Source organism: Tympanuchus pallidicinctus, unplaced genomic scaffold, assembly GCF_026119805.1.
Source record: "Tympanuchus pallidicinctus isolate F22 unplaced genomic scaffold, pur_lepc_1.0 scaffold8, whole genome shotgun sequence".
NCBI lineage: Eukaryota > Metazoa > Chordata > Aves > Galliformes > Phasianidae > Tympanuchus > Tympanuchus pallidicinctus.
Genome location: NW_026294802.1, coordinates 33,516,898 through 33,543,317, shown reverse-complemented (window position 1 = coordinate 33,543,317; position 26,420 = coordinate 33,516,898). Strand labels below are relative to the sequence as shown.

At 41.3% G+C, this 26,420-nt stretch overlaps 1 protein-coding gene across 1 annotated transcript; it reads right to left on the bottom strand.

The window, feature by feature from the left end:
• Positions 1 to 298: 298 nt before the first annotated feature.
• On the bottom strand, positions 299 to 19,340 carry DBX2 (developing brain homeobox 2). The gene is made up of 4 exons (XM_052668934.1): positions 18,714 to 19,340; positions 8,736 to 8,831; positions 3,917 to 4,104; positions 299 to 1,235 (listed from the first exon to the last, which is right to left on the bottom strand). Exons 1-4 carry the CDS (start codon positions 19,213 to 19,215, stop codon positions 918 to 920), a joined length of 1,104 nt encoding a protein of 367 aa, XP_052524894.1. The 5' UTR covers positions 19,216 to 19,340; the 3' UTR covers positions 299 to 917.
• Positions 19,341 to 26,420: the final 7,080 nt, after the last annotated feature.

Sequence of the window (26,420 nt, the reverse complement as noted above, 5' to 3'; positions counted from 1 at the left end):
TAATGAGGAATAAGTCAGGAATCAGACAACTGCAGCATGCCAGCTCCTTCAGTACTTCTCTAAGAGAAGCTTCATTGGTAGATTTTCCAATTTTAGCTCTCTTGCTTAGTCCATTTGGACAGTAATTCTGCATATAGCCATTACAATTTTGAAATACAGCACAGATTATAAGAGATTGCACTAATAATCTGTCAAAATCCACTGAAATTGAGTTAAGAATGGTTTCAGTTTTAACCCACAGGAAAAAAAAATAAAGGAGTTAGTGAACTGTATTTCCCCGTGTGTATCCAAATCAAAATGGCTTAAACACAGTCCATTTTATTGGCTGTTTGTCTTTTTATTGCATACTTCTCTATGGTTATCGGCTGATGTGCGACTGCGCTATTTACAACTAGCTGGATACTGATACAGGTGAGGACAGATGGTGGAAACATACTAAAAATGCTTACATTTGTCTAATACACACCTACTGTGTCATTTAATCAATCTCAAAAAGAACCCAAAGCAACTTATTATCTTTGGGGAAACAGGGTTATTCTCATCTCATGCATAAAATAAATTGCTTGTTCTAAATGCAGTGAGAGATAGAAGTGGTTTTCTATCAGTGTGTTTTAATGAAAATCTATACACAGTGCAGATGTTAACTCAGAGCAAAACTTCAGTTTCACTTTGTTTTACTTACCATCAATTTCTATTTCACATTTAAGGTCATTACAAGACTGGAAAAGAGACATGAAAAGACTGAGTATTGAAAAATATTTCTTAAGTCATTAGTTGTCATTTTAATGGTGTTAGACTTTAGCAAATTTAGGAGACATAACTAGTTAGCTTTACAGTGTCCAAATATTGTTAGTCTCAGAAGACCTCTCATTTGGAGCCTGCACTCTCCACTCAATTTACAAACTGGCCCTACTTTCTTAGGTTGATGATGTAACTGCCTTATTTGCAGTGTCATGGTCAGGATACAAATACAACGGGCTCTGTGATGAGTTTGCACTTGGAGGTGGCTGTATACTAGCCAGTCTTTCAGAGTTTCCTGGAGACTTCTCCCTCCACCTTGGACTTGTCTGCTCCTGTGACACTTCCCACACAGAGGGACATGGGGAGGCAAAATTCATGGCAGACTGTGAGAGGTAGTTTTCCTGAAGACCTTCTTGGAGGCACCTGTTTGAAAGCACTTCCTTTTCTTTGGAGTTTCGCCACTTCATCCTTCGATTCTGAAACCAAATTTTTACCTGTTTGCAAGTTAACGAGAGTTTATTAGCATTTTTTTCTTTAAATAACATTGCTTTAAATAACATGCTTGCTTTTTTTTTTTTTTTTAATTTTCCATCTCTTAGTTTCATGTTCCTTCTTTATTTGATGTTATAGCAGATCCAGTTAAGCTGACTGATTGACACTAGCTGGGCATTTTTCAATTCCTATTTGCTACAGCTGAGCTAAATATTTGTCTTTGACTTTCCCTACCTCAAGCAAGTAATTATTTGGTGTAAACTGGAAAGATGAAAGACCAATGCTAGGGATTTTGCAGTTTCCTTCGGTACCATCTTTCTAGACAGATAAGAATTCTCAGTGTAAACTAGCACTGTCATTAACAAAATAGGTGGAAATGCTCTTTTTAAAAGAGGCTATAAGAGCTAAGACTATCTCATCTGCAAGCAAAGCTTGGTCATCATAAAGCTTTAAAATGACACAGAAGTTCCAATTTAAAGATATTTTATCTGTCTAAATACAGTTTTCCAAGGGGTTACCTAGAACCATGTGCTTCTGAAGTAAAATCCACTTTTTAGAAACTTTTATTGATGAAGCATGGGTGCTCAAAGACATTAATGAAATGTTGGGAAAAGCTTGGGGAAATAAGCGCCTAGGAACTGTTAGATTAAGAAAAGGAGTGAGCATTTGTGGAAGGGAATCCAATCAGATTATTCACATTATATTCTTTTTTTCTCTTAAATATCTGCATGAAGTTCTAGCATTCAGATACTTGATACAAAGGCAAAGGGAATACACCTGCAAAGGACTGAGAGTCACTGCCACAGCTGGCAGGAACAGCTACTCCAGTACAGTCAGATAACTGAACTAACCTTCATGGTTCACGGTTACATGGTTACATGATGATACTCTTCTTTTTATGAGAAAAAAAATAATTAGACATGGGTATCATCTATCCATATCAAAAAATTATTTTTCCTGTTGTGGTAGCTGTTATCTGAGTCTCACTCCATTATTTTCTTATTTCCCAGGGCTCTCTTAAATATCAAGAACGTAGAAGAAAATCTCAGTAAAAACAGCTGTGATATTAGGAATTTGACTATATGCTAGGATTCTTTAGGAAGCTCACTCGTGAGTGCAATTGCACATTTTCATTGAACCAAAATAGTTTATCCTTCAGAGATGACAGCACCGTTCATACTGTTTATTTTACTGTTTATAGCTGGTTTGAGATGGAGTCAGAGTCATTCAGGTTGCAAGCAATCACATCTCATCTTCCATGGAAAATGAAGCCAAATGCAAAGTTAGATTTAACTGATTAGGGCCTTGTCAAGTTCTGAAAATCTCCAAGAAAAAAAAAAAAAAGATGAGGGCTCTCATCACCATTCCCAGGTTTTTCTGCTCACCAGACAGCTCCTGCCATACATATCTTAAGCACATTTACTGCTGCCAAATGCAAAGAAATTCAACCACACTGTCAACTCTCACTCTCTTTCAGCCACACTCCAGAAATAGATGTCTACTCTAGCACTTTCAAAATCTCCTGGATGGGCCCTGATACCTGTCCCTGAGGAACACCACTCATGACCAGTTGCCAGCTGGATTTGATTCCATTCACCACCAATCTCTGGGTCTGGCCATCCAGCCAGTTTTTTACCCAGCAAATCACAGAATCACAGAATCACTGGGGTTGGAAGGGACCTCAAGGATCATGTAGTTCCAACCCCCCTGCCTAGCAGGGCCACCAAACGTACACATTCAGATCAGGTTGCCCAGGACCCCGTCCAACCTGGCCTTGAACACGTCCAAGGACGGGGCATCCACAACCTCCCTGGGCAACCCGTTCCAGGGCCTAACTACTCTCCTTGTGAAGAACTTCCCCCTAACATCCAACCTAAATCTTTCCTCCTTCAACTTGGATCCGTTTCCCCTAGTCCTGCTGTTGTCAGCCCTTCTGAAGAGTTTACTCCCCTCCTGGATGTAGGTTCCCTTCAGGTATTGATAGGCTGCAATGAGGTCACCCCGCAGCCTTCTCTTCTCCAGGCTGAACAAGCCCAACTCCCTCAGCCTGTCCTCATAGGGGAGGTGCTCCAGCCCCCTGATCATCTTAGTCGCCCTCCTCTGGACCCTTTCCAAGATCTCTATATCTTTCTTGTACTGAGGGCTCCACACCTGGACACAGTATTCCAGATGGGGCCTCACAAGAGCCGAGTAGAGAGGGACAATCACCTCCCTCTCCCTGCTGACCACCCCTCTCCTGATGGAGCCCAGGATCCCATTTGCCTTTCGAAGCAAAGAGTGTAACTATCCAGGTACACTCCACCTATCCAGGCCACGGGCTGCCAGCTTCTCCAGAATACTCTGGGAGACAGCACCAAAGGCTTTGCTGAAGTCTAGGCAGACTACATCAACAACCTTTCCCTCATCCACTATGCGGGTCATTCAATCATAGAAGAAGATGAGGCTGGTCAGGCAGGAGCTGCCTGTCATGAACCCACGCTACCTGGGCCTGATCCCTCAGTTGTCCTGCACCTGCCGTGTCACTGCACTCAAGGTGATCTGTTCCACAATGTTCCCTGGTACTGAGGTCGGGCTGAAGCAGCTCAGGGCTCGCTCTGTGCTGTTCAATTTTCCCCTTTCAAGGCCATTTTAAAAATTTTTCTTCAAAAGGATGAAAAGTTACAGATTTTCTGTCATTCCTTACCTGAGACTCCTTTAGGCCCAGGTTAATGGCCAGTTTCTTCCTGTCTGTTTTACTGATATACTTCTGCTTTTGAAACATTTTCTCCAAAGCCTTCCTCTGGTCTTCAGAAAAGACAGCTCTTCTTAATATACCTCTCCGGGCTTTGGAGTTAGACTCCTGGGTCAGAAGAGGCAGGACACTTTCCTCTCCTAGTGGAAATAAATGAGAGTTTCACATAACAACTAACACATATTAGAGAAATATTAAGTGCTGTTCATTAAAATGCTAGCAGACCACTGTCCCACTTTTGATTTGTTGGTGTTAGAAGTGTGTCGTAATGCTTCAGTCATGTTCATTAAGGGCTAAATCCTCTCTTGGATCTAGAGGTGTTGTCAGTGGTAAAGAGTCTCCCCTTGACATGGTAAAGAGTAAATCAGATGAGTTCATAGAGGAACATTAACACTGGACTCATACTACTGTAAAATTCAAATACAGGGTGAAACGACTCTGCTTTCTTTTGCACATTATCATCGGGTAAACCACAGTAAGATCTCCTAGTTCATTTTCTTGTGTGAGATGCAGAACCAGATAAAAAGTGGTCTGTAACACTGATTCAGTGAATCTAAATAGGCTTTCTTTAGTTTTGTTTACTAATGAAAGGCTTTCAGAGTGAACTATTTCACAGAAAATCCCTGTCCATTCACTTACTTATTCTGGAAACCACAGCAATTTCTTTATTACAGGATTTGGGGAGTACTTGAACTTATTCCTTTCACTCTAGTTTCTAATCCTTTGACATCCCATAGCAAGTCTTTAGTAAGGCAGATTTAAATGAATTTAATCATACCCACTTGATCTACACCTAGAGGAGAGCCTACCCTAGAAAACGACCTTAAATGTATGGGACAGAACTACAGTGGAAAAGTGGAAGTACTCATATTGTCTTTTCACTGGTCTTACAATGAGCACATGAAAAATAAATCCAAATAAATGTTTTGCCTTCCTCATGCCCACTAAATCCCAAAGACCTAGTGCTTTCTCATGCTCCCTCTTCCACAGATATGGTGTAATGGAAACCTCCAGTCCTAGTGAAGCTTGGCATGCCTCCAGCAGTCACAAGTTTCCCCAGATACTCACCCAGGGAGCAGTACCTGAGATTAGTTGAATCGGGCTTGTCATCAAGCATTAGAGGTGAAATTGCATGAGGCACTTACAACAAGCAGTCCTTTGATTCATGCCATACCATAAAGACAGACACCTATGATGTTTCCATGAGAGGGCAGCCACAAAGGTGGCTTTGGTTTGTGTCACTTGCAATTTGGACTTTAAAGGTGTAAGCTGTCCTATTGATGACACCTTCCCACAAGCACCAGTGAAGACTGATGTCCCAGTTTAGAGCTACAGCAACTGCAAAGGTGTGCTGCTGTTCAATTTCTGCCAAGGATTTAATCATTTCCATATCAAAGCCAACGGCAAAACTCTTATCTAAACCAGATTTTTTAAAGCATTGGACATTTCTTTCATGAAAAGGTCTATTCTAGTCAACCGTGAAAGTAGTGGAGATGAATTAAATACATTTGTTAAATAAATGCAGTGTTCTTGAAAACACTAATTGAATCCAGATGCAGTTTTCACAAACTGTTCCTTGCGGCTACACCACATTTCAAATTCTGTATGCTACACATAAATACACAGGAGTAAATGCATCTTTAAACAGCATTAGAGAAAAAAACCCACACATACACAGAGGGCACTGTAGAACAGTGTAGGTACGACAGTGAAAAATTAAAGTATGTATATGTATGTCTTGCAAAGTTGACTTGTTCTACTTCCATGGCGCATGTTCTACTTGTTTGATGTTATATACATTACCCATGTATCCCGCCTTCAAGTGTGACCAGCACAGGATGAATAATAATAGCTGAGCAAGTATATAGTGATCTTTTCCTAAAGATCATTGTCAAGCACTACTGTTTAGGAACTACTGCTTTTAACAGCTTCTACTAGACATGCCTTTTTAAATCTTTTCCACACCTTAAGAAACTATCTTTCGATTTGTCCCTTATAACAGTGTCTGGCAAAAAGTAATTATTTTGTTTTAAAATGTTACGGTATTAAGAAGTATAAATTTATATGGATGTTTTTCAGTTTTCAAAGTAATGTTTGGAACCAGATACAAAAAACCATAACCTACTGGCTACTGTCCTCATATTTATTACACAGTGACTTTCCATCCAAACCAAAACAAACAATCTGCAGAACAAAAGTCAAAATGTCACAGCGGAGGTTTCTGTAAAGGGCCAGCTGGGTTCATCTTTCTCTGAAGAGCACATAGTTCCTTCAAGCCTCTCCCACCATGATCTGATCCTGCTCACAAAGCTGGCTGCAAACACCAGCCCTTCCTTCTTACTTCTGCTTTATGCACATCTCTCTGGAGTATGGGAAATTTAGGTTCCTTTTTCCAGAGAGCCTCCAAGTCATTTCTGATGAATCATCAGCAGTTTTCAAGTGTGCTGGAAGGTACAGTATAACAGTGGAAGAGCTGGTACTTTCTCTCACAGGACAAGAGATACCAGTGAGCTTCATAGGGCTAGCCCTTGACACCCAGGATGAATTCCACAATGGAGTTGTCAACCCAGGACACAGGATGCCAGATTACGTGACCCCTTAAAATTTGTCTTGCCTGGCTGGTTGTTCACAGTCAATCAGCAAAGAAACAACCTCCTGCCTGCCTCCTGAGGTGCCAATTAATTCCTCTACAGGCAGCATGCAGGGTACAGCTTAACACTTGCATTAGAGTAATGTAGTAGTGAAGAATGTACACACTCTAAGGCACAAAACGTGACTGATTCTAAAAGTTTAACTGAACAAAATTTAATCATAAACAGAAGAATCCAAGCAGCAGAAAGCAATTGCTGGGTCATCCACCATGGAGTCAAAAAAATTGAGACTCATGTTTGAGATAACAAGTACTCTTTCACAGTTGAGTAGCCTAGATTTCAAGAACATCTCCATATTTCAAGATGTATTCTGACTCTGCACTCAAAAAGTACATTTCTGTTAGTCAGTTAAATGATTTTTCACTCATTCATTCACTACAACTCCACTGAAATGAAGTTAGTTTGTTACTTTGTTAGTGAGTTAGTTTGAAACCTGTTGCTGTGAGCGTGCATCAAAAGACTTCATGTTCTACTGACATAAATGTGAATCTGTTACCAAACTTTTCCTATGTTGCCAGTTTATTTTTTGTGTGTGTGTTTTTTTTTTTTTTTAAGACTTTTGTTTGTATCCTAGTATATAGTGATAAATGTCCCCCCTAATCTGTGCAACAATCTTCATTTGCCTTCATGGCAGAGACCACCTTGAAGGAGCAAGTAAAAGCTTTAGTCATGGTTTCCATTTTTTCATTTGAACTCAATACATTCTAGTTAAATGGACAATTAATAGGTCACTTCCAAAATAGTAGTGTATCAGTCCTGGTTAATAAACAATCCCCACAGTTGATAATAGGCCTATGTATTCAGCAAGTCCCTGTATACACTCAGCTCATCCACTAAATCCCTTTTCAGGTAGACAGGGTTATATGGGAAGATGAGCTAGAATGAGTCTATAAAAGTCAGTTTCATTCACTGCTTTATTTTTCAGTCAAGTGCTTTAAATGGTGTCCCGAAAATCTCTTGGAATGTGAGACAGGAGAAAAGACTGGCACATAGAGTATTGCTTTATGGCCATACAAAAGGGCAACTGACCCCTGCCCAGGCCTTTTCAATGTGAAATGGTTCCTAAAGTTCATCTGCACAGTGAAAAATTGTGGTGAGGTCGCGTGTGGATGAGTAAAGTGAAAGTGGTGATTGGTCATGGTGCTGTCAGCCATTGTGGGAGAGCCGGGGCCATGTAAAATGCTCTGTGGGAAAGTGTCAGCCCCCTAAAGAGGTGCTCAGAAACTTGCAGCTCATTAAACTGCCAGCATTTGCTGCCTCACTTGTCAAGAATCATTCAACTTAGCAACTGCTCTTCTGAAACGTTCATAAAACACACGCACGTAGTCAGGAAGGGTCTGAATGTAACTGTGATAAAAAATATACACTACAGCATGCATGAACTCCAGTTTCCATTTGGATCTGACAAAGGGTTTGTGCTTTTTCTCCTTTTTGAAAGAGCAGAAGACGTGTCTTCTGTATGTTTCCGAGCCATAAACATGTAAAATTAAGAATATATGTTCTTAAAATACAACAGGGCATGCAAACTTCACAATCAAGGTTAAATTTAGATTTGAATGGCAATGTATCTCAGCTTTTAATCCTGGGTGCAAAGGGTACACTGGCAAAAATTCTCTTCAACATTTGTCTTCATATTTTTATATCATAATTTTAAAAAAAGAAAAACAAATTAAACACATGCATGCATTTGTCTGCTCCAAAAAGAATGACTATTTTATTTAAATAATGCTAGAGCTTTCTGAATCATAATTTATCCCTGCCATTAAAACGCAGCATCCATTTTATGATCTTTCAGCTCTTTTCTTATTTGCAAACGTTTATTGACAGATTTTAAAGAGTTACTGATTTTTAAAAGAACCTTTTCTTGTAAATTGAAAACAAGGAGATTTCCTAGGTTAGCTCTGTCTGGGCGTCTCAATGCCATCAGAAATCTCTCACAATTGCCCAGTGTACTTAAGTTTGATAAATCTTTGGAAACCTTCTGAATAGGATTGCTGTGATTTTACTAAGGAATTAGCCGCTGCCATTGCATCACCAATTAGCTTTCCAGAACACATTAAATCCTGCTGCTTTGGTTTACAGAATAACTCAAGCATTACTGATGAAGCATAAAAACTTACTTGGAAAAGCAGTGGGGGATGCAGGGTGCTGACAGGACCCACCGCAGCATGCTGAGTAGAATGGCGGGGCTCGGAGAAAAAAGTGTTTGGAAAGAGCTGCAAAGAAAGCATAGATCTAATTGATTACCATTGAGCGTGGGTGATATTCATAACAACAGTCGTCCAAAAAGTCAGTGTGTAAAGTCCTGCCCCACAAGTTCTTTTTCCTTTTTCTCAAGATGGTGGTATTTTTTAAGGCAAACAGTGATAAACCAACGATCGTTCTTTAATTTTAACAAGGTTAGTTCGTATCTATTGCTTAAATATAATATGCAAAACTCTCACAATATTTCTCTTATAAGAACGAAACTCTGCAGATGTGAAATTTACATTTCAAATTGCTGTAATCCTAAATATTAGGACTGAACATGTTGTTTTAATAATGCAGTCAAAATAATTAGTATAATGCATCTCATAAAGTTACATTACATCACTCTAATAGGCATAATATCTCAGGAAAAAAAAAAAAACAAACAGGGATTCTAAAAGTGAATCCCCAACTCTCCTGCTCATACTGTATTCAAACCAATAAAGACTTTGATAACTAAGAAAACTTGAAGAATAAAATGCAATGAGACAACCCAGGTGAAAACTACAGGGCCTGATTCTGCCTCCCTAATATTGAGCTCTATCTTTCTGAAAAGTGTTCTAAATTTAAATAAGCCACCTGCTGAAGACAGCTCTGCTTAATACAATAAAACTGCAAAATTGAATTTTTTTAATACATGTATTAAATTAATTTTATGTATTTATGTATTTAATGTATTTATTAATTTAATGTATTAATGTATTTTTTTCTTAATACAAAGAATTAGGTAATATTTGGTAATGTTTCTACAGAATTTTTTGAAACAACGAACCGCAAGACCCCTATGCTTAAAAAGTAACTCCATATCCAGATAAAAAATTAAGGAATCAGCAACAAGGAAGGAAGAAAAATAAATGTATATAAGCAGCATTCTTCATTTTTTAAGGTTTTCCAACTGAATTTAAAATGAACGATCACAGAAAATTAGGTTCTTGAGTACATATTAGGGTGTCTCGGTAAGTTTTCTGACATACAAATCTGCCATCTTCCAAAGCAATGAAAGATCGTTGTAGAAGCCCAAGTCCAAACATTTTGAAAATACTTACCTCTTTTCATCTGAATTCATACAAGCTTAGGTGAAAATGTCTTTCAAATGATTAAGTGTTGTATTACTGCAGCTTTTCACCAACACTGCTGTTTCTAATGAAATAAAAATATATTCCATGATGAACTAATTGCCTATATTTGCACGCTTGCAAAAAGGGTAATGATTTATGCCAGGCATTAGTATTCTAAAGCTTCTCTTTCTCATGAGACCATCAAATATGGAACTGTGTCCCATAGAGCTTCAAAGAGTCAAGAATGTGCAGCCATTTTATCTGTCTATGTATCTAAGGGGCTTCAGTGCAGCAGGAGAGGTACATAATGTGGACAGTAACTAAAGAAGCACAGAAGATGGAAAAGGAAAAGACCTACCAGATAATCTCAGCATTCCTCCTGAACACGAGAGTTTGTCCTTTGGAATACTTCCTATCTGCTGCTAATGTGTTATCTGCTACAGTTTTGAAGCTCTCACATGTATCAAATATTCCTTGACTTCTATACTGTCTTATTCTTATTAATCAAAGCTTAAGCATCTTATTCATGTCATACGATTTTTGTCATGTTGGCCTGTCTTTGATTTTCCCTTTTATGGGTCCTTAATTCTCTCCAGTTGCTTGTTCTTTTTTGCTAATGTGGTACTAATCATGACATAGATGAGTACCAGGAGACAGCTGGATAAATAAGGAATGAATGACCTACTGCTTCAGATAGATACCATTCTCCTTTAAATAAAGATAGAGAAATATGAAAAGGTCTGTTTCCTCAATTCAGTAAACTTCTCAACAAATGAGCTACAAGCATAAAGGCCAGGAAATGGATCAGTATCAAAGATACTGATGTACAACTTGCTTAAGAAAACCTCAAACTAGCCACACTTCTACTATGCTGTGGCAATGATTTAATGCATAGCAAGCAGCATTTTACTTCATTTCCCAGCCAACTCCTGCTTTTTGTTTGTTTGTTTGTTTGTATGAGTGTGTTTGGGGTGAGGGGGGATTTCTTTGACTGCATGGCACATATTCCTCCAAGGGAAAGTGCCTGACTAAGTAGTAAATCAAAATGATATCTTCATACAACTCTGAACCAAGTGGTTCCTGAGACTATTTCTCAAGGTTGATTCACTATAGATCCTGTGGAATAGCCAATGACAGTATTTCTCCTAAACCCATAGCCAATGCACATGTCTAGTTTATAAACTTCTGTAATGTGCTTCAACCACACTGATCCGTGTGTAAACTGTTAAATCTATCTAACCACACTGCCAGGTCATGTCTTCCGAAGCAGCTGCACTAGGAGCAAAGTGAAGGAGTTACAAAGTTACAGTGGTAAAGAATGTGACACAATACAATTATAAATTCAACTTTACTCCGGGAGCTGTATGGAGAGAAAAACATTCAAGCTTCACCTTAATACATATGGAAAACATTGCCTATATTTTCGTTTTGTGGTCACATGTATCATGGCCACTCTACTGATATTTGGGGTCAAGCAACTCAAAGCAAACATTATTTGGCTGAAAATTGCTGAAATGTCAGAATATTAGTTCTGTATTTATTGGCCAGAAGGAAGCATACAATAACAAAACAGTAGCTTTTGTTTCAAGTCATGTTAACATTAACCATGGGCTAAATCCTAATAATTCATATGTGAGATACCTAATTCTCTTTCTGCTTAGCATTCCCATTTCATTAAAACAGATATTGTGTAAATCCAAGCAGTTCACAAAAGTGAGGTACTTCAAAATATACTCCCCACTATGAAGATATTCTGAATTCAAAAACCTTCCTGTGCCATTTTGAAAGCAAGGTTCCTAAGTCCAATCCAACTGAAATAAATAGGTAATTTTAAAATGTCTTATTATTAAATACACTGTTTGTTTTTCCTAATTCAAGCATTACAAAATGACTTTAGAAATGGTACAGGCCACTAGTAATGGTACAGGCCACCAGCAGGCAACAGGGAAGAGGCAAAAGACAAACTGCTATGAGGAAAAGCAAACCTAAGGTGCACTTCTGGTATTCTCTGCACAGGCCTCCCTCACTACATGTTTTTTCTTCACATTTAGCTGGTAAAAACATGGTATAATCTTGTGACAAGAGCAGAACCACCTCAGAAGGATGATTCAGAGAGCAGAATAGAGCCAGCAACAAGCAGTGTTGAGCACAAGAATGAAGTCAGATCTCAAGCTGTGTGAATACAGCCCTGGCACTCTCCAACTATTGCTAAGCCATCGTGAACTGCTTTCCCCAGAGGCTCTAGCCCTGGTAGGAAAATTTAATATTTAAGCATTAAAATGATTCCATTTCATCTGAGAAACCTGAACAGTTTCTGCCTATGAAGTGGGTAAAAGTAAACTGCAATTTCCCACATACATTCATTCCTGGCAATGACTAAAGCAGGCAAGAAAGCTGCATGTCCTGAGGAGCTCCCTGCAGCCAGACCAACAGTGACTGGGCAGGTCAGAGGTCCAGCTGAGCCACACAGCACTGTCTGCTCCATAACACAAGCCATGGGCCTCAGAAATGGGCCACAGCTCTGATCCTGTGGTCACTGCATTCAGTCTGGTGCTATGGCAGAGGTTGTGCAGCCTCAAGCCCTTGGGGGCATCTAGCCATAGAAGAAAGCGGCAGCTGCTGCCATCTCCTACTGTAGGAGGTCAGCACCACACAGATGTGTCAAAATGTACTTCAAGAACTCGTGATGCAGCATACCTCAGAGCTGTCCATCCCTGCTTATTTGCTTTGCGTCCTCTCCTGTAAAACCAGGCAGTGTGAATGCTCAGAGGAAGCTGAGACACACAGGCAGACCTGAGTGAATACACAGATCAGTTTTAAAACCCCAGCAAATATTCACATAAATGGTTTTGTAGTTCCAAAAATGTATCTGGGAATTCTGCATGAAAAGTTAATATATGAGAAGCAGGCTTGCATTTTTATAATGGGTCTCAATGGGGCTTTCAAAAATCAGCAGAGTAGTCACTCCAGAAAGGCTACGTCACCAAATAGGGCTTGAAATGTGCTAACAGAATGATTATTGGTTCTTTGCACCTACAGCGATGTAGTAGATGACAGAGTCACACTGAGGATTAGCTCAGATCACATAATACCCACCAGTTTTCAGAGGTATCATTTGCATGCCTTATTATTAGGGCACGCTTTGTACATGATTGTTTTCTCTGCTTAAGGAAGAAGCATGCAGAACTCATTGCTAGGACAACATCCACAGCCCACACCAGTGCCAAAGCCCACATAGACCTCTCCGCATCAGCAATAAAGGCTCCTTCTACCTTCTCCATGCTTTGTAAATGCTTTTGCTGTTGATACGATGTGAATCCAGAAGGCTTCATCTCCTGCCTTGCTTGGCTTCTGCCAGACACCCAAAGGCTTGTGCACAACCACGGCACTTTCTGCTTACTAGTTCTCTTTTCTCTTCTCATTTTAAGGGCATTATTGTCACTTCTCTGTCCAAAAGTTTGGTGTGCTAAGCTCCTTCCCTAGGCATCCTGTACAGTCAGTGAGAAGAGATAAGCAGTGTATATAAAGACTCAGCCCCTTAAAACAGATGTTTTAAGAAGATAAGTTGTGTCATTCTCTGGAGGTGTCTCTCTCTATCAACAATGGATTAGACAAGGTACATTGACAACCTGATTAGACAAGACCCCTTTATTTTTAAGCAGTTGAAGTAAGATGGCATTCTTATCTTGTCAAAATGATACCACCTCTACAGACATAAGCAGGATGGAAACAATGATAAACTTCATAAAATAAAGAATTATTTTCTTTGATTATCAACACATTTTGAAAATAATTTCCTCAAACAAGGTGAAATTAGGCTCACATGCTGCAGTAGGGCAGTTCACCCATTTTCATCACTGCAGCCCCAACTCAAAATCTTACCATTGCCTAAAATGCATCATTTACTCCAGCAGTATGCACTGAAGAGCTGCAATTCTTACCTGAGCCTCCTCCTGCTTTACATACTTGAACTTGTTTTCATTCTGAAAAGACTTCATTCTCAGTTCTGTTATAGGTTATGACTGACCACAAAGATAGAAACATTAGAGTACAAATTGGTTTGCAAAGGTGAATTAAGCAAGAATGATGTTCTATGAAACACTTTCAGTGGCAAATAGAGGCAAAGGGCTTGCCTTCCCAAATCACGGGGTTCTTAGGAATGTAAAAAATGATGGCACAGTGAGGCTCGATGAAATTCTCCACTTGTGTAGAGAACGTGCCTGATGAGATTAATCCTTATCACTTCATTTGTTTTCTAAAAACCCAACGAATACAGTATGAAATTTCAGAAGACCTCAATCTGAAGTATAAAGGGCACTTTATAGAAATGAATTTGCAATCTGTAGGCATGATTAATTCCACAGTTTTCCTTTAGCAAATAACTGCCTTTCTGCAGACCATTACTACTGCTCTTCTCAATGCTACCCTGAGATCTCCTGGCAGCACTCAAATCCAGATCCAAATCAGTTTCAGACTGGAGCTTTGTCCTTTCTCAGTGCCATCAGAGGCCACAGCACTCCCCCACCACAGCTGTCACTGTGCCCAGACTGTTGTACTGGGTGGGAGTAGGGCTGGCACAGGTCTAGCTCTGGCAGCCTTGCACAGAGGGAAGAGGCAGCTTTAAGAGCCACTGTGCAGCCACTCTTTTAAGGCACGCTGGGCACCTCAAACCAATTCTATCAAATGGCTCAAAGAGTTATCTGGAAGTAGGAAAAGATGCTATAGTTTAAATTATCTCCTGGTTGTCATAAAGAAGCATGGAATTTTACTAAAAGCAGGGGGGAAAAAAAGCAAAACAGTTATTATAGGACAGAATTACTGTCTTTACACTGAGGAGAAAAAACAGACACAAGCCCAGAGAGTCAGCCTGCAGACGATGACTTGGTTTTACTTCCCTGTAATGTTACCAGTTTCCTGTATTACCTTAGGCAAGTTACTTCCTTTGCTCCAGCTGTTCCTCTAACAGTAAAGGTCTCTCATACCTCTCTGACACGTTGCCACGATAAATGCATTCAGATGTAAAGTACTCAAATGTTGGAGAAACAGAAGCCACATCCATATTGTAGAACAGATGTTTATTAGTGTAAGTTCATTTTATGTTTATGATTTACTTACTCTAATTGCTTTCTTTCATGTTATATGTGATGCACTGTATTCTTTTCTACTGTATTCTGATGCCTTAGGCAAAAATCCCATAAGCTTAATTTTTCAGAAAGCTTTATGATGGAAGTATCTCACTACTATGTTTATTTTATTTGTTTCATTATGCTTTTCAGTTTCTTTTCTCTGTTAATCTATCAAAATACCAAGATTAAAGTAGAAAGCCAAATTATTGCCATGTATGTACTAGTGAGCATACTCAGGTTGCAAAGAACTTACTGGCATTTTCCTTCCAGGGCATGTTACTTTGAGAAAATAAGAGATTTTGTGGAAAATAATTTCAGGTAGCAGAGAACAGCACTCTTCTCACTGAGGTCACTCCAACTTGGTGCCAACCAGTACTTGTGGAAATCAAGTCACAAGGAAAGAAATGTAAAGCACCTCTTTAAAGTCCGCGGTACAGCCAGCTGCATCTCATCACACTCCAGATAATTTTCCTATGCCAGAAAATGCTGAAAGAAACCCTCAAGTCTTCCATTACAACCAGAAGGTGATGATAGCACTGGACTACAAGGATAAGAACCAAATCAGAGATTAGCAAGCAAAAAATTGCAGACTTCCTTCCTACTCAGATTCTACTAGATTGCTCAAAATCTCCACTTTAAGCTTCCCTCACCTTTCATGGTTGAAGTATAAGCTGCATAGCTGGAATACATTTCACTGGGAAAAGCTGGTTTACAACAGTGCAACTTTTAAATGTTTCAACATAGGAAGAACACTCTTCTGGTACCCAGTGCTTAAAAAGCAGAACCAGGCTCTACACTGTGTGTACAGCCCTGGTTACAGTGTATGCATAGTTCTCACAAAGCCCAAAGTAGGATTTAATTTCTATTTTATTAAGGCAAAAGGTGTTAAACAGTAAGAACCAGGCCCACAGCACTGACACTGAGAGAAATTCAGTTCAGTTAGACAGAAACAGTGATTCATGTGCTCTGAAGCTGGTGGGCCCAGTTCAACATTCTATCACAACACAGTGGCTTGAGAGAAAGGCATAAGGCAGCGTGCAGGAATCCAGACTATAAGGCAAACATGGCAGAAACCAAGTTGATCATCTGCCATTACCATTCCTTCTGCTTTTCCTTCCGAAACTCTGTGAAACATGCTGGTTCATGTGGTTGTACTCTTAAGTAAAAATAAGCTAAGTTTTAAAAACCTTTCTTTTGATTTCATTTATAAAAATCAATGCAATGCTGGAAAGTGATTTTAAAATTTACAGAGAGCATAATGATATTTCTTATCAAATTTTCTTTCACTCATTAGACGATGCATCTTACAGGGTAATACTTCATGAGTACCTGTTCAGTTTTTCCTTAAGGATTATTTTTAGGGGAACTCAAAATACATAAGCAGATAAATACTTGAATGATAAAACTGTATCAGTACAAATCTGTAAGTAATAGGAACCAAAATTTGCTAATAAAACTGCTGCTGAAGAGTTACAAAGGGAAAAGCCACCACGAGTAGATGGCACCCATCAACAGTCCAATCCCAGGCAGACTCCATGGCATACATGGATGAGAGCTTTCCAGTTTGCAAAAGAATACAGGATTCTTATTCCTTGGCACTTTTACATAAGGATAAATAATATCCCAAAACAGCGTGCTTTGCTCATGTCATTCCCCAACGGGTGCTATGGGTAAATGTTGGTTTTGGATCTGTAAAAAGTTTCAGCGTGTCAAGTTGGGTCTCTGCTGTGATTTGCTATGCCTTGCTTTCTGGAAAATTTTGGTAGCCACACCAGAATTTGGGACTACACGAGCAATACAGATCACTGATCCCAAATAAATTATGATACTTTTCAGTCTTTTTTTTTTTTCCCCTCACTTTAAACACCTTAAATTGTGTAAATCTAGTTTGTTACAGCACTTTCAGTCCCTACATAGTATGTAAATACTTGCCAGCTCAGAAAAATTAAAAAAGCAATTTGCTTTATTCTCTTCTGTAATCTTTAATAAGAACTCAGACTAAAATGCTGTATTGATTTGGAAGTCCAAACTGAAATGTTTTACTCCTCCAAACAAATATTTAGTCCAGATAAAAATCTCTAAATTAAAAAGCCACCTTGCCTGCCATACAAAACTTGCTTTAGCAGGGGGTTGGACTCAATGATCTCTAAAGTTCCCTTCCAACTCCTATAATTCTGTGATTTACCTAATAAAAGCTCCTTAGTTAACATACCTTCTGTAAACACTGAAAATCCATACTCTGACAAAAAGAAGCCTTTTTCCCTACCAGAGTACAAGCAAGGAACTACAGCCTTACTCAGAATTACCACTGACCAGTGTGTGAACAGTTCCTGTAGAGTATGCCGATGCTAGAGAGAAGAAACTCCTTAGAAATTACAAAATCTGGCTCAGCAGAGCTGTTCTGATTTAACTGATATTGACAAGAACTCAGAATCCTAAGATTGCCCATCACCCTAAAAGATATCAGTCAGACCAGCATCTACTACCCTTGCTAAAACCTGTACACTCCTGTTGTACATCTACGTTAGCAGACTTTCTGAATGAGTGCATAATGCACGAGGAAATCTAGTATTTCTCACTGCTCAAATGTAAGCATTTGGTGCTTTACCCCAAAGTTCCCTATGAAACTAGTTATGGGCTAGTAAAAAATATAGGGTCATTACTAGGAAGGCTCAACCATGCTGCACTTTGCTAAGTTCACAGGTACCCATGTAGGTCGATGAAAGCAAACTCTGGAAGCAAGCACTTGAAAAATTCAACATTAAGTAACGTGTGAGAGTGCTGGGGGATCTGCTGTCCTACTTCTATGTGTGCTTTGTACATAGAAAAGCAGCACTGGCTCTACAACTTAAAAATAAATAAATAAGTAAGAATAAAGAAAAGGAATGTGCAGCTAATTGCAGAGGGATGGGGTTTGTCCTCTATCGTGTCTTGGGAAACGCAAATATATGTTTCAATAACTGAAATGCTTAAGACACGCTCACATCACCAAGGCCCGGAAATGCTAAAGGCACAAAAAACGTTTTGGATTTTGCAGAACACTTTGTAGGATTTAATTAAAATAAAAGTATACTTGGAAAAGAAAATAATTTTTAACAACTCCGGTTCTACATGGAGCCACTCGTTTCACACCTGAAATCCTCAGCTCAACAGTCAGGCTTTCGTCTGTCTTATTTTAGGCACATTTAAGACCGAATGATCATATATTAAAATTCCAAACACACCACAGAACGCTGAAATAAATTGATACATTCGAACATAAAGGGTACATCCATGGCTGAATTTTAGGGATTTTGTAATCCAGCCCCAACCAGCTTAACGACTGACAGAAACTCTCACTCCTAAATATGCTTTACAGCGGTTCCGTTCAGGCAAAACACACGCGGCGCATTAGGAAATAAACTTGGCTCGGAAACATCGCGTCAGCCCGCTCTGAGGGCGGCAGTGCCGCCCGGCTTCCCCGCCACGGAGCGCGGGGCTCTCGGACCGCTTCGGGCCGTACGGAGCTGCGAAAAAAGCAATTCGAGCCACTCCCACGGCCAGCAGCGACGCTCCGCCGCGCTCGCTCCATCCACAGGTGCGCGGCTCCGCGAAGTTCAAAGCCGCGGATGGCGAGAGCCTGGCCGCGGCCCGGCCGCCCCGCCCGCTTCCCCGTCCCCGCGCTCACCTGTGGCCGCCGGCGGGAAGACGCCGCCTCTGTCCGCCGCCGGAGCCCGCGCTGGTAGGCGGCCGCCGTCCGCCGCCGAGGGGTTAAGCACTTGGAAAGCCCATCTGGTCGGATAGGGACCCCCCGAGGGGCTGATTTGTTCCGCCGCGGGGCACAGCTTGAGGGGCACGGGGCTGGCGGGGAGGGGACGGAGCTGGGCAGGGCTCTGCGGTGCGCCGGCCCGCAGCAAGTTCTCGATGAGGAAACTTTTGCCCAGGCTGCCGAAGCCCGGCGCCGCCGGCAGGTTGAGGAGCGCCGAGGAGCCCACCAGGTCCCAGTACAGCGCACTGGGCAGCATAGCGAGGGCCGCCCGGCCCGGCCCACCCCGGCCCGGCCGCCGCGGCCCCTCACTGGGCTGGGACGGGGCGCCGGGCTGCGGGGCCGGGAGGGCTGCGGTGAGCGGAGCGCTCGGGGGAGGCACGCCGCGCCTCTCCGTCGGGCTGGAAGGTGTGTCCAAGCGCATTCATTATGTCAGCCGGGCCGGGGAGTGATGGACGCGGCCAACAATGCCGCCCGGCCCGGCAGCCCCTCGGGAAGGGGGGCAGGGCGGGGAGCGGTGCGGCCGCGTCCTCGCGCGGGGGTGGCTGCCCCCTGCTACCCGCCGCCATGTCACCCCTCAGGGCGCCCCCGGCGTCCCGACATGGCGGCGGGCCCGCGGCTGCCGGCCAACCTGTGCCGAGGGGACAGGGGGGAGCGCGGCCCCGGGCTCGGGCGGGGGAAGGTGGCCGCGGTGCTGACCGCAGCGCTGCGGCCGGATCGGCCGACCTCCTGATCTCATGAGGTAATAGGAAGACGGTCATTAGCTCACTCCCTCTGGGTATTTCGATTTGCTTTTTCAATATATTTTTAATGCCCCCCCCCACCCCCTCCCCGCTGGATTTTTAACATTTGTCTCAATAAATCTGATTAAGATCAGCACAGTGCTGTTAATCATATTTTCCCGAAGATGTGGGACGATGGTTTCTGTAGGCATAAACATCTTTTGGCAGGAATGGCTCTGTTTCTACTTGTGTATCTTCCTCTTATTTATTTACCTAAAAAACATGTAACATGGCAGAGATGTATCATTTTCCAGTGAAAACACACATGTGGGAAGTCAAAATTGGATGCTGTTCCCAAAGGCTTGGAGTCGTCTTCCTCTTTTGCAGAGAAATCCTTTTATTTCAAGCAGGTGCTAACTCGCTTGTCTCAGGGATATTCTATGCAGAACCTTCTGAAGCAGATCTGTCCCTTGTTATTGTATAGCAGTAGCCTTGCACATTGTAACAGGGTGGTTATGGTGACTGCAGCCAGCTGGAGAAGTGGAACTCTATCTTTAGACATCAGATGGGAAGGATGGTTCAACTCTGGTGAGACATCACCTTCAGTGCTGTGTCCAGATGTGGCATTCTCAATATGGGAGAGATGTGGACCTGTTGCATCATGTCCAGAGGAGGGCCAGAGAAGTGATTTGAGAGATGGAACACCTCCCTTACGAGGACACGCTGAGAGAGAGGTTCCGGGGAGACCTAATAACAGCCTTTCAGTAGCTAAAAGGGGAGGCTATATGAAAGTTAGGGACAGACTCTTTAGCAGGGTCTGTTGTGATAGGACAAGAGTTTCAAACTAAAAGAGGGGAGATTTAGATTGGATATAAGGAAGAAGTTTTTTACAAGAACGGTGGTTAGGCATGGGAACAGGGTGCCCCAGGAAGTGATGGATGCCCCATCCCTTGAGGCATTCAAGGTCAAGCTGAACATTGCTCTGAGCAACGTGATCTAGCTGTGAGAGTCCTTGTTCACTGAAGTGGAGTTGGACTAGATGACCTGAAAGAGTCCCATCTAGAACAATTCTATTATTCTATCATTGACAGATTCAATCACAGATTGAATTACTGTGATGCCAGGTGATAACTTGTGAGTTGTGAATTCATCACTCAGCCCAGGCCTCCCTTCATGTCCTTGGGTAGATTGGTCCTGCCAGAATTTGAGCGTTTCCTCCATCAGCACCATGACAGTGGTATCTGTGATGAACATGATAGAATTGCTCCATGCCAGAGGTGCATGGAGATGGAGTATCATCTTCTGTCTTCAGCAGTGGCTGTAAGTATGAGGAAGAATAAGAACAAAAAACACATATAGTTCCCTTACTGTGAATGTTCTCAGCTCAAGCTTAAGCACTTACATTTGCAGATCTGAAGGTCATCATCTTTGTGAGGCCTGGATATTAATGCAAGTACTTTACCTGCGTGTACTTTGTGACTGGAGTTGCCTCTTGCTATGGAAAAGGACAGATTCTAGCCCAGTGCAGCCAACAGCATATTCAAAGCAAATATGTAACATTGTAATAGTAAGATACAGGGATATGTATTTACCATGTTCCTAAGAGAAAGAATCAAGTCCTCGCAGGAGAGCACCTGTTTTCAAACTTTTCAAGTAGCTGCTGTGTTAATTACGTCTCATAAATTTATTCACAGTTAAGGATTTTTTCTGTCTTTCCTTTCACTGACCAAATTCTCACAGAGTTCCCAAAGGCCTGAGACACTGGGAACCATAACTCAGCACGTAGGAAAGTGCAGTTAGTCCATCCAGCTGTGCTGCAAGAATAAAAGGTATTCACCAAGCAAAATATGGTTAATGACAGCAGCCTTCAGTGAGGGCTCAGGATTTGGTTTCCTCTGAAGCAATTTCTCATGCCAAAGTCACTACTATTGTATTAATCTCAGCTGTGTAGTTTGGCCTGATTAACACTTTGCACATTTCCGTGAAATAGAAGGACAACACTTGTAGAATTTGACAACAGCTCTGCTTAGTGGAAGAGAGTGATCAATTTCCACACAATCAGTTAATAATTCATGTCAGGTTTTGTCTAGTTCCAAGGTGCAACTGAGTCATTGTGATGAATTTAAGCAGTTCCCTTCTCTCCTGTCTCTTATTCTGGTTCCACAGCTGTATCACAGAATCACAGAATGGCCCGTGTTGGAAGGGACCTCAAGGATTATGAATCTCCAACCCCCCCACCACAGGCAGGGCCACAGAATGCTGAAATGGCCCTTCCAAGTTGCAAATAATACAGTCAAACAAAAAATTATTTTTTCAAGAGATTCCCAAGGGAGGGGTAAAACCAGCTGAGATAGCTTAAGTAAGGGTGGTAGCATAGAACTGGCTGAATTAACTCCTTAAACGAGGGAAGCCTCTGAGCATTTTGCCCTAGGGCACAGCTCTGTAGCCCTGCTGAGCAGCAGTTATGAGTTCTCTGTGTCCTCAGGGTATGCGAGAAAAAGGTACAGTCAGGCCCAAGAGCTATTATCTGTCCAAAGCTGGAGAGATCAGTGCAAAAAAGTACAAATTACTCATTCAAACCTGAACTAATATGGGTGTAAAAAACAGGTGGTATCCTTAAATCGAGGTCCTTTTCAGTGAATACAGCCTGGATATCTGTGACAAGGAGATCCTTTGCCAGAGAGCTGGAAAGTGCGTGCTTTTTACCTGGATACATTCAGCAAGTAGAGGTGGTATTCTCATTTCATTCGGTCCAGCAAATTTGGAAGGTATTTAGGCTATTTGAATTTTGCCAATCTATTAAATTACTTTTGCTTTAACCAGATTCAATCAGAAGTTTTCCTTAACTGGATAGTCTGGCTTGTTTTGAGGAGGCTGGAAAATGTTAAGATACACTTCTCAGGTTGCAGAGCTAATGGATATGAACATGCATGAAATGCCCAGCACTCTGTTATGCCTTTCTCACTGTAAATCCAGGGTACAGCCAAGGCATAGTATTTAATGTATTGAGCACAAAGTCCATGCAACCAAATCAAAGTGTCCCCCATTATATTTTTTCTGCTCTTTCTCAGGTGACATTTCCAGCCTTGAGCCAGCGAGTTTCTCCCTTGCGCCTCCTTCTCAGCCCCAACTCATGTTAAGCTGAGCTTTAGTTCATACTGTCCTTTCAGTTGCTTAACTGGATGCATGTATATTAGCAGTCAGACACTTCTTTTAGCTTTCTTTCCAGTAATTTCTTACTGGTTTGCTGGCATGTTTGATTTGCTTCTAAAACTGCCAAGTATATGACTAGTCAATAAGCTGCAGCAATCAACCACAAAATCCAAAGAAACAATTCTTTATTCATTTCCTTATTTTACACTCTACCAGATTCAGTCAACATTCACTTTTTCTTTTTTTTTTCTTTTTCTTTTTTTTTGTCATATTTACATAGATTTAATTTTCTTGCAAGCCCTATTTAACAAGGAGAATGTTCTTGGCTAAGACACTTGCTGAAGGCTTAAGCTGCTGAGGCATAGGTTTCAGTGCCAGCGAGTTACTCCAATGTACTCAAAGGATGCTCTTTTATTTTACTACTTAAACTATGTTGTAAACAAGCAACATGGTTATCTCAGGAGAAGATGCACTTTCCAGGACCTTGTGACAGTAGCAGCTGAGAAGCCTTGGAATTCAAAAGAATCATGCAAACAGGGAAAGTCCTACCTACTCTGAGTCAAACTCACACTGCTCTTTTATGCTCTTTTATGACTGAGTTTTCTGAAATGTGCCTACAGCCAGAGTGGATAAAATGTCTGAGGCTGATTTAAGAAGAGAAATAAGTCATTCAGGTGTTCTTTACATTCTATTAAATTCAGATACACAGAAACTTTAGCACACCTGCTACTTGTAGGTTTGAAGACTTCATGTGGTGTGAGCCGTCTGCCTCTATGCTTTCAGTGTTCCTCCTTGGCAGCCTGAGATACTGTGATTGTATTAGTGCCATTTCATTCGGTATAGCCAAGAACAGGGATCTTGATACAGAAACAGACACACGCTTGCAGGAGACAGAGATGAGGTAATTCTAATGCTCTGTTTGCTTGGGCATGCCAAAGGCAGCTCTACGCAGTCGTAATTTTACTGGATTCCTTATATGCCACTTTAGAGACATCTATTTTAAACCAGTTATTAACGATTTCCAACTTAGCTTTTCCAGTAAAAATACTGCCATATGCTCTCTACTTTTCTGCTTGCAAGCTTTGGAGTGACATATTCCAGCCAGAGGAAGTGTGAAGCCTGCAAGAGAATACACAGGCTTCCTGGGATTGATCCTGAAATTCTTACTAAATGCCTTGGGCATAAAGATCAGAATTCACTTCTCGTAACATAGTTATCTGCCGTTTTGTAAGTGAGATGTATTTTCCACACTTAGAAATAGATGTCCCATATTGTTTTGTCTAACCTAAGCATGGTAGACATCAGTACAGAAAAGTGCATTCTGCAAAATAGTATCAGCTTGCCAAGCATAGGCTAGGCTGTGATATCAGTGCAGAGCTGCTATCAGCTTTTAGCCATTACTCTGAATTTCCCCTCCCTGTTCAAAAATCACTCCACTGACATTTCAGTGATAATGGTATTTGGGTAGGCTGAATATCCTGGACTGGGATAGCCTCTCACTGTCCTGTTTTGCTAACCTGGGTGCAAATCACTCTGGAGAACTCCAGCCTGGATACACTGCAGAAGAGTGGGGACAGAAGTAGAGCAGGCACAGGTGCTGCTCTGCAGGAAGAGTTTATGACCTTGAGTTTATTTCTACATAATCTAAACTGTTCTGATTTACACCTGCTGCATTTTCTAAAATGAAGCTTAGGACACATTTCAAATGCAGAGTGTGACAGCTGCATGATTTGAAGCATTAACCTGGCAGAAGCTGACCTCTTCAGCACATCTCACACTGAAAAATGCTGCTGTGATTTGCACTGTCCAGGCTTTGCTGGAGAAGTATCACCGGTACCACATGCTGATGTGCTGTCCCACACACAGGCTTCAGAATCTCTTCCCAGAGAAGTCAGGGCGAAGAAAGAGAGGAAACTTCTGTTTGCACGCTCTGGTCCTATCACAGGCCATCATTTTCTCCATTTGTCATATAGTATTTTCAGCACATTTAGAGGCACAGACAGTGCTCAGAAAACGAACTAAGAAATTCCGCTGCCGTCTTGCTGTGTGTGCAGCAGTGAGGGGCAGCCTAGAAGAGAGCCTGGGTGGGCTGGTATTCTGCATGGCTTCCTCTCTAGCTGCCCACACACGCCACTTGCAAGGATTCCAGATCTTGCCAGCCAGGGCTGCTTTTCAAGGGAGGAGCAGAACTGGCATCCAGCCCACAACATTACAAGATTTGGGGCACCCTGTTGCTGCCGTTTTCATCTCTGAGGAGGCAGTTCTCCCTGACACTTGCTTCTCTTCCTACCTCCTGCTGTGTTTTTTTTTTTACAGCCCTGATATCCTGAAAGCAATATAAACTTTGCCAGGTTAGTCAGGCCTTTGAGAAGTCTAGATTTAGCTAAAGCATTTCACAGCAATCCCAGCTGAACTTAACTGTTCACCAGGAAACTCTGCTGTGCTCAGGAATCACCATCATTCTTAACAAACACAGATGGAATTAGCATTCTTTCAATCCAATTCCATAAAAAGCTTCAAGAGCTCAGTTTCAAATGACTGAAGTCATTTCCGTCAAATCTGTCTTGCCATTAGATCTCAGCAAGCTGCAAAAAAACACACAGAAGTAAAATGCTGAAGTGTGAAAAAGGAACTGATTCCCTGTCAAGCTATGTTGCAGATGTGCACCAATTCTTACTGCAGCATGCACCCTGACTTCCATGCATGATTTTAGCTCATGCTGAGAGCTAGTTATAAGGTTATGATCAAAACTTTATAGCTATGCTTCTCCTTGCAGAATCCACACATGGAAAACTGCAGTCCTAAAGGATTTTAATTGGAAATTTCATTTTCACAGTTTAGATTGTTTTCCTTTTCAGCTTTGTGACATACCAGGAGTAAAATAGAGTACATGAAAGATAGCGTATATAGTAGAACTTGTAATTCACATTAAATTAGACATTAGCAGGATCTACTGCCCCAGTCTGATACAAAGGATCCAAAATGAAGTATATAAAATATACATTGAGTTCTTGAAAGACAAGTTGTATTCCTGAGAATAAATTGTATTTACAGCTCTGCTGATGTAAAATACAGAGCTTATCCAATAGTCTGTCCAGCATCATCTTCTATACCTGGGTGTGATTTGCTCTCCACACAGCAGTGTTGATACTTCATGTATCTGGTGATATGAAAAGCAGAGTGTTTCTGAGCGCCTTAGGTATTTCATACAACTTCTCTTGTGTACCTTTGACAACTTAGGAAAGTGGTGCAGTTCGAGATTTGTGTAATCATTTCAGTGAATGGTTTCCAAAATCAGATTAACCATAATAAGAAGAGAGAATGCTTCTGAAAAAGGAATCAGGTACCATAATATTAAGATGTATCTTAATGGAAGATAATGTAGGAAGTGTGCACCTTCTTCATACTTGCTTTGAAAAGGACAAATTCAGTAATTTTTTTAAACATTGTTCCTTTAATGTTAGAAGTGATTGTTAACACAGAAATGACAGAGAATTAATGTTGTATCTACATTTACCTCTTGGTTTCATTGACATCATCAGTCTCTTTTAAAGTTTGTAACATAATGCAGCGGAGTGTATGAACATGGTCTACTGCATTCAGAAGTGTTTCACCCTCAGAACTGAAGGTTCGTGGTTTGGTGAGGTCCCATGTGGCTGACTTGAATGATTCTGGCACTTTCTAACAGAAGTGTTAGGTCACATAATGAAGTTTCAAGGTGGAGAAAAGCACCATATAGTTTCTGCAGTTGTGA

Bases quoted from the DNA above. Each gene is read 5' to 3' on its own strand.
- DBX2 (XM_052668934.1), bottom strand. From the start codon at position 19,215: ATGCGCTTGGACACACCTTCCAGCCCGACGGAGAGGCGCGGCGTGCCT. The intron at 8,832-18,713 runs GTGAGCGCGGGG...CTTTCTTTGCAG, and splicing joins CTTCCCGCCGGCGGCCACAG to CTCTTTCCAAACACTTTTTT. The intron at 1,236-3,916 runs GTAAGGAATGAC...ACTTGCAAACAG, and splicing joins TGGGCCTAAAGGAGTCTCAG to GTAAAAATTTGGTTTCAGAA.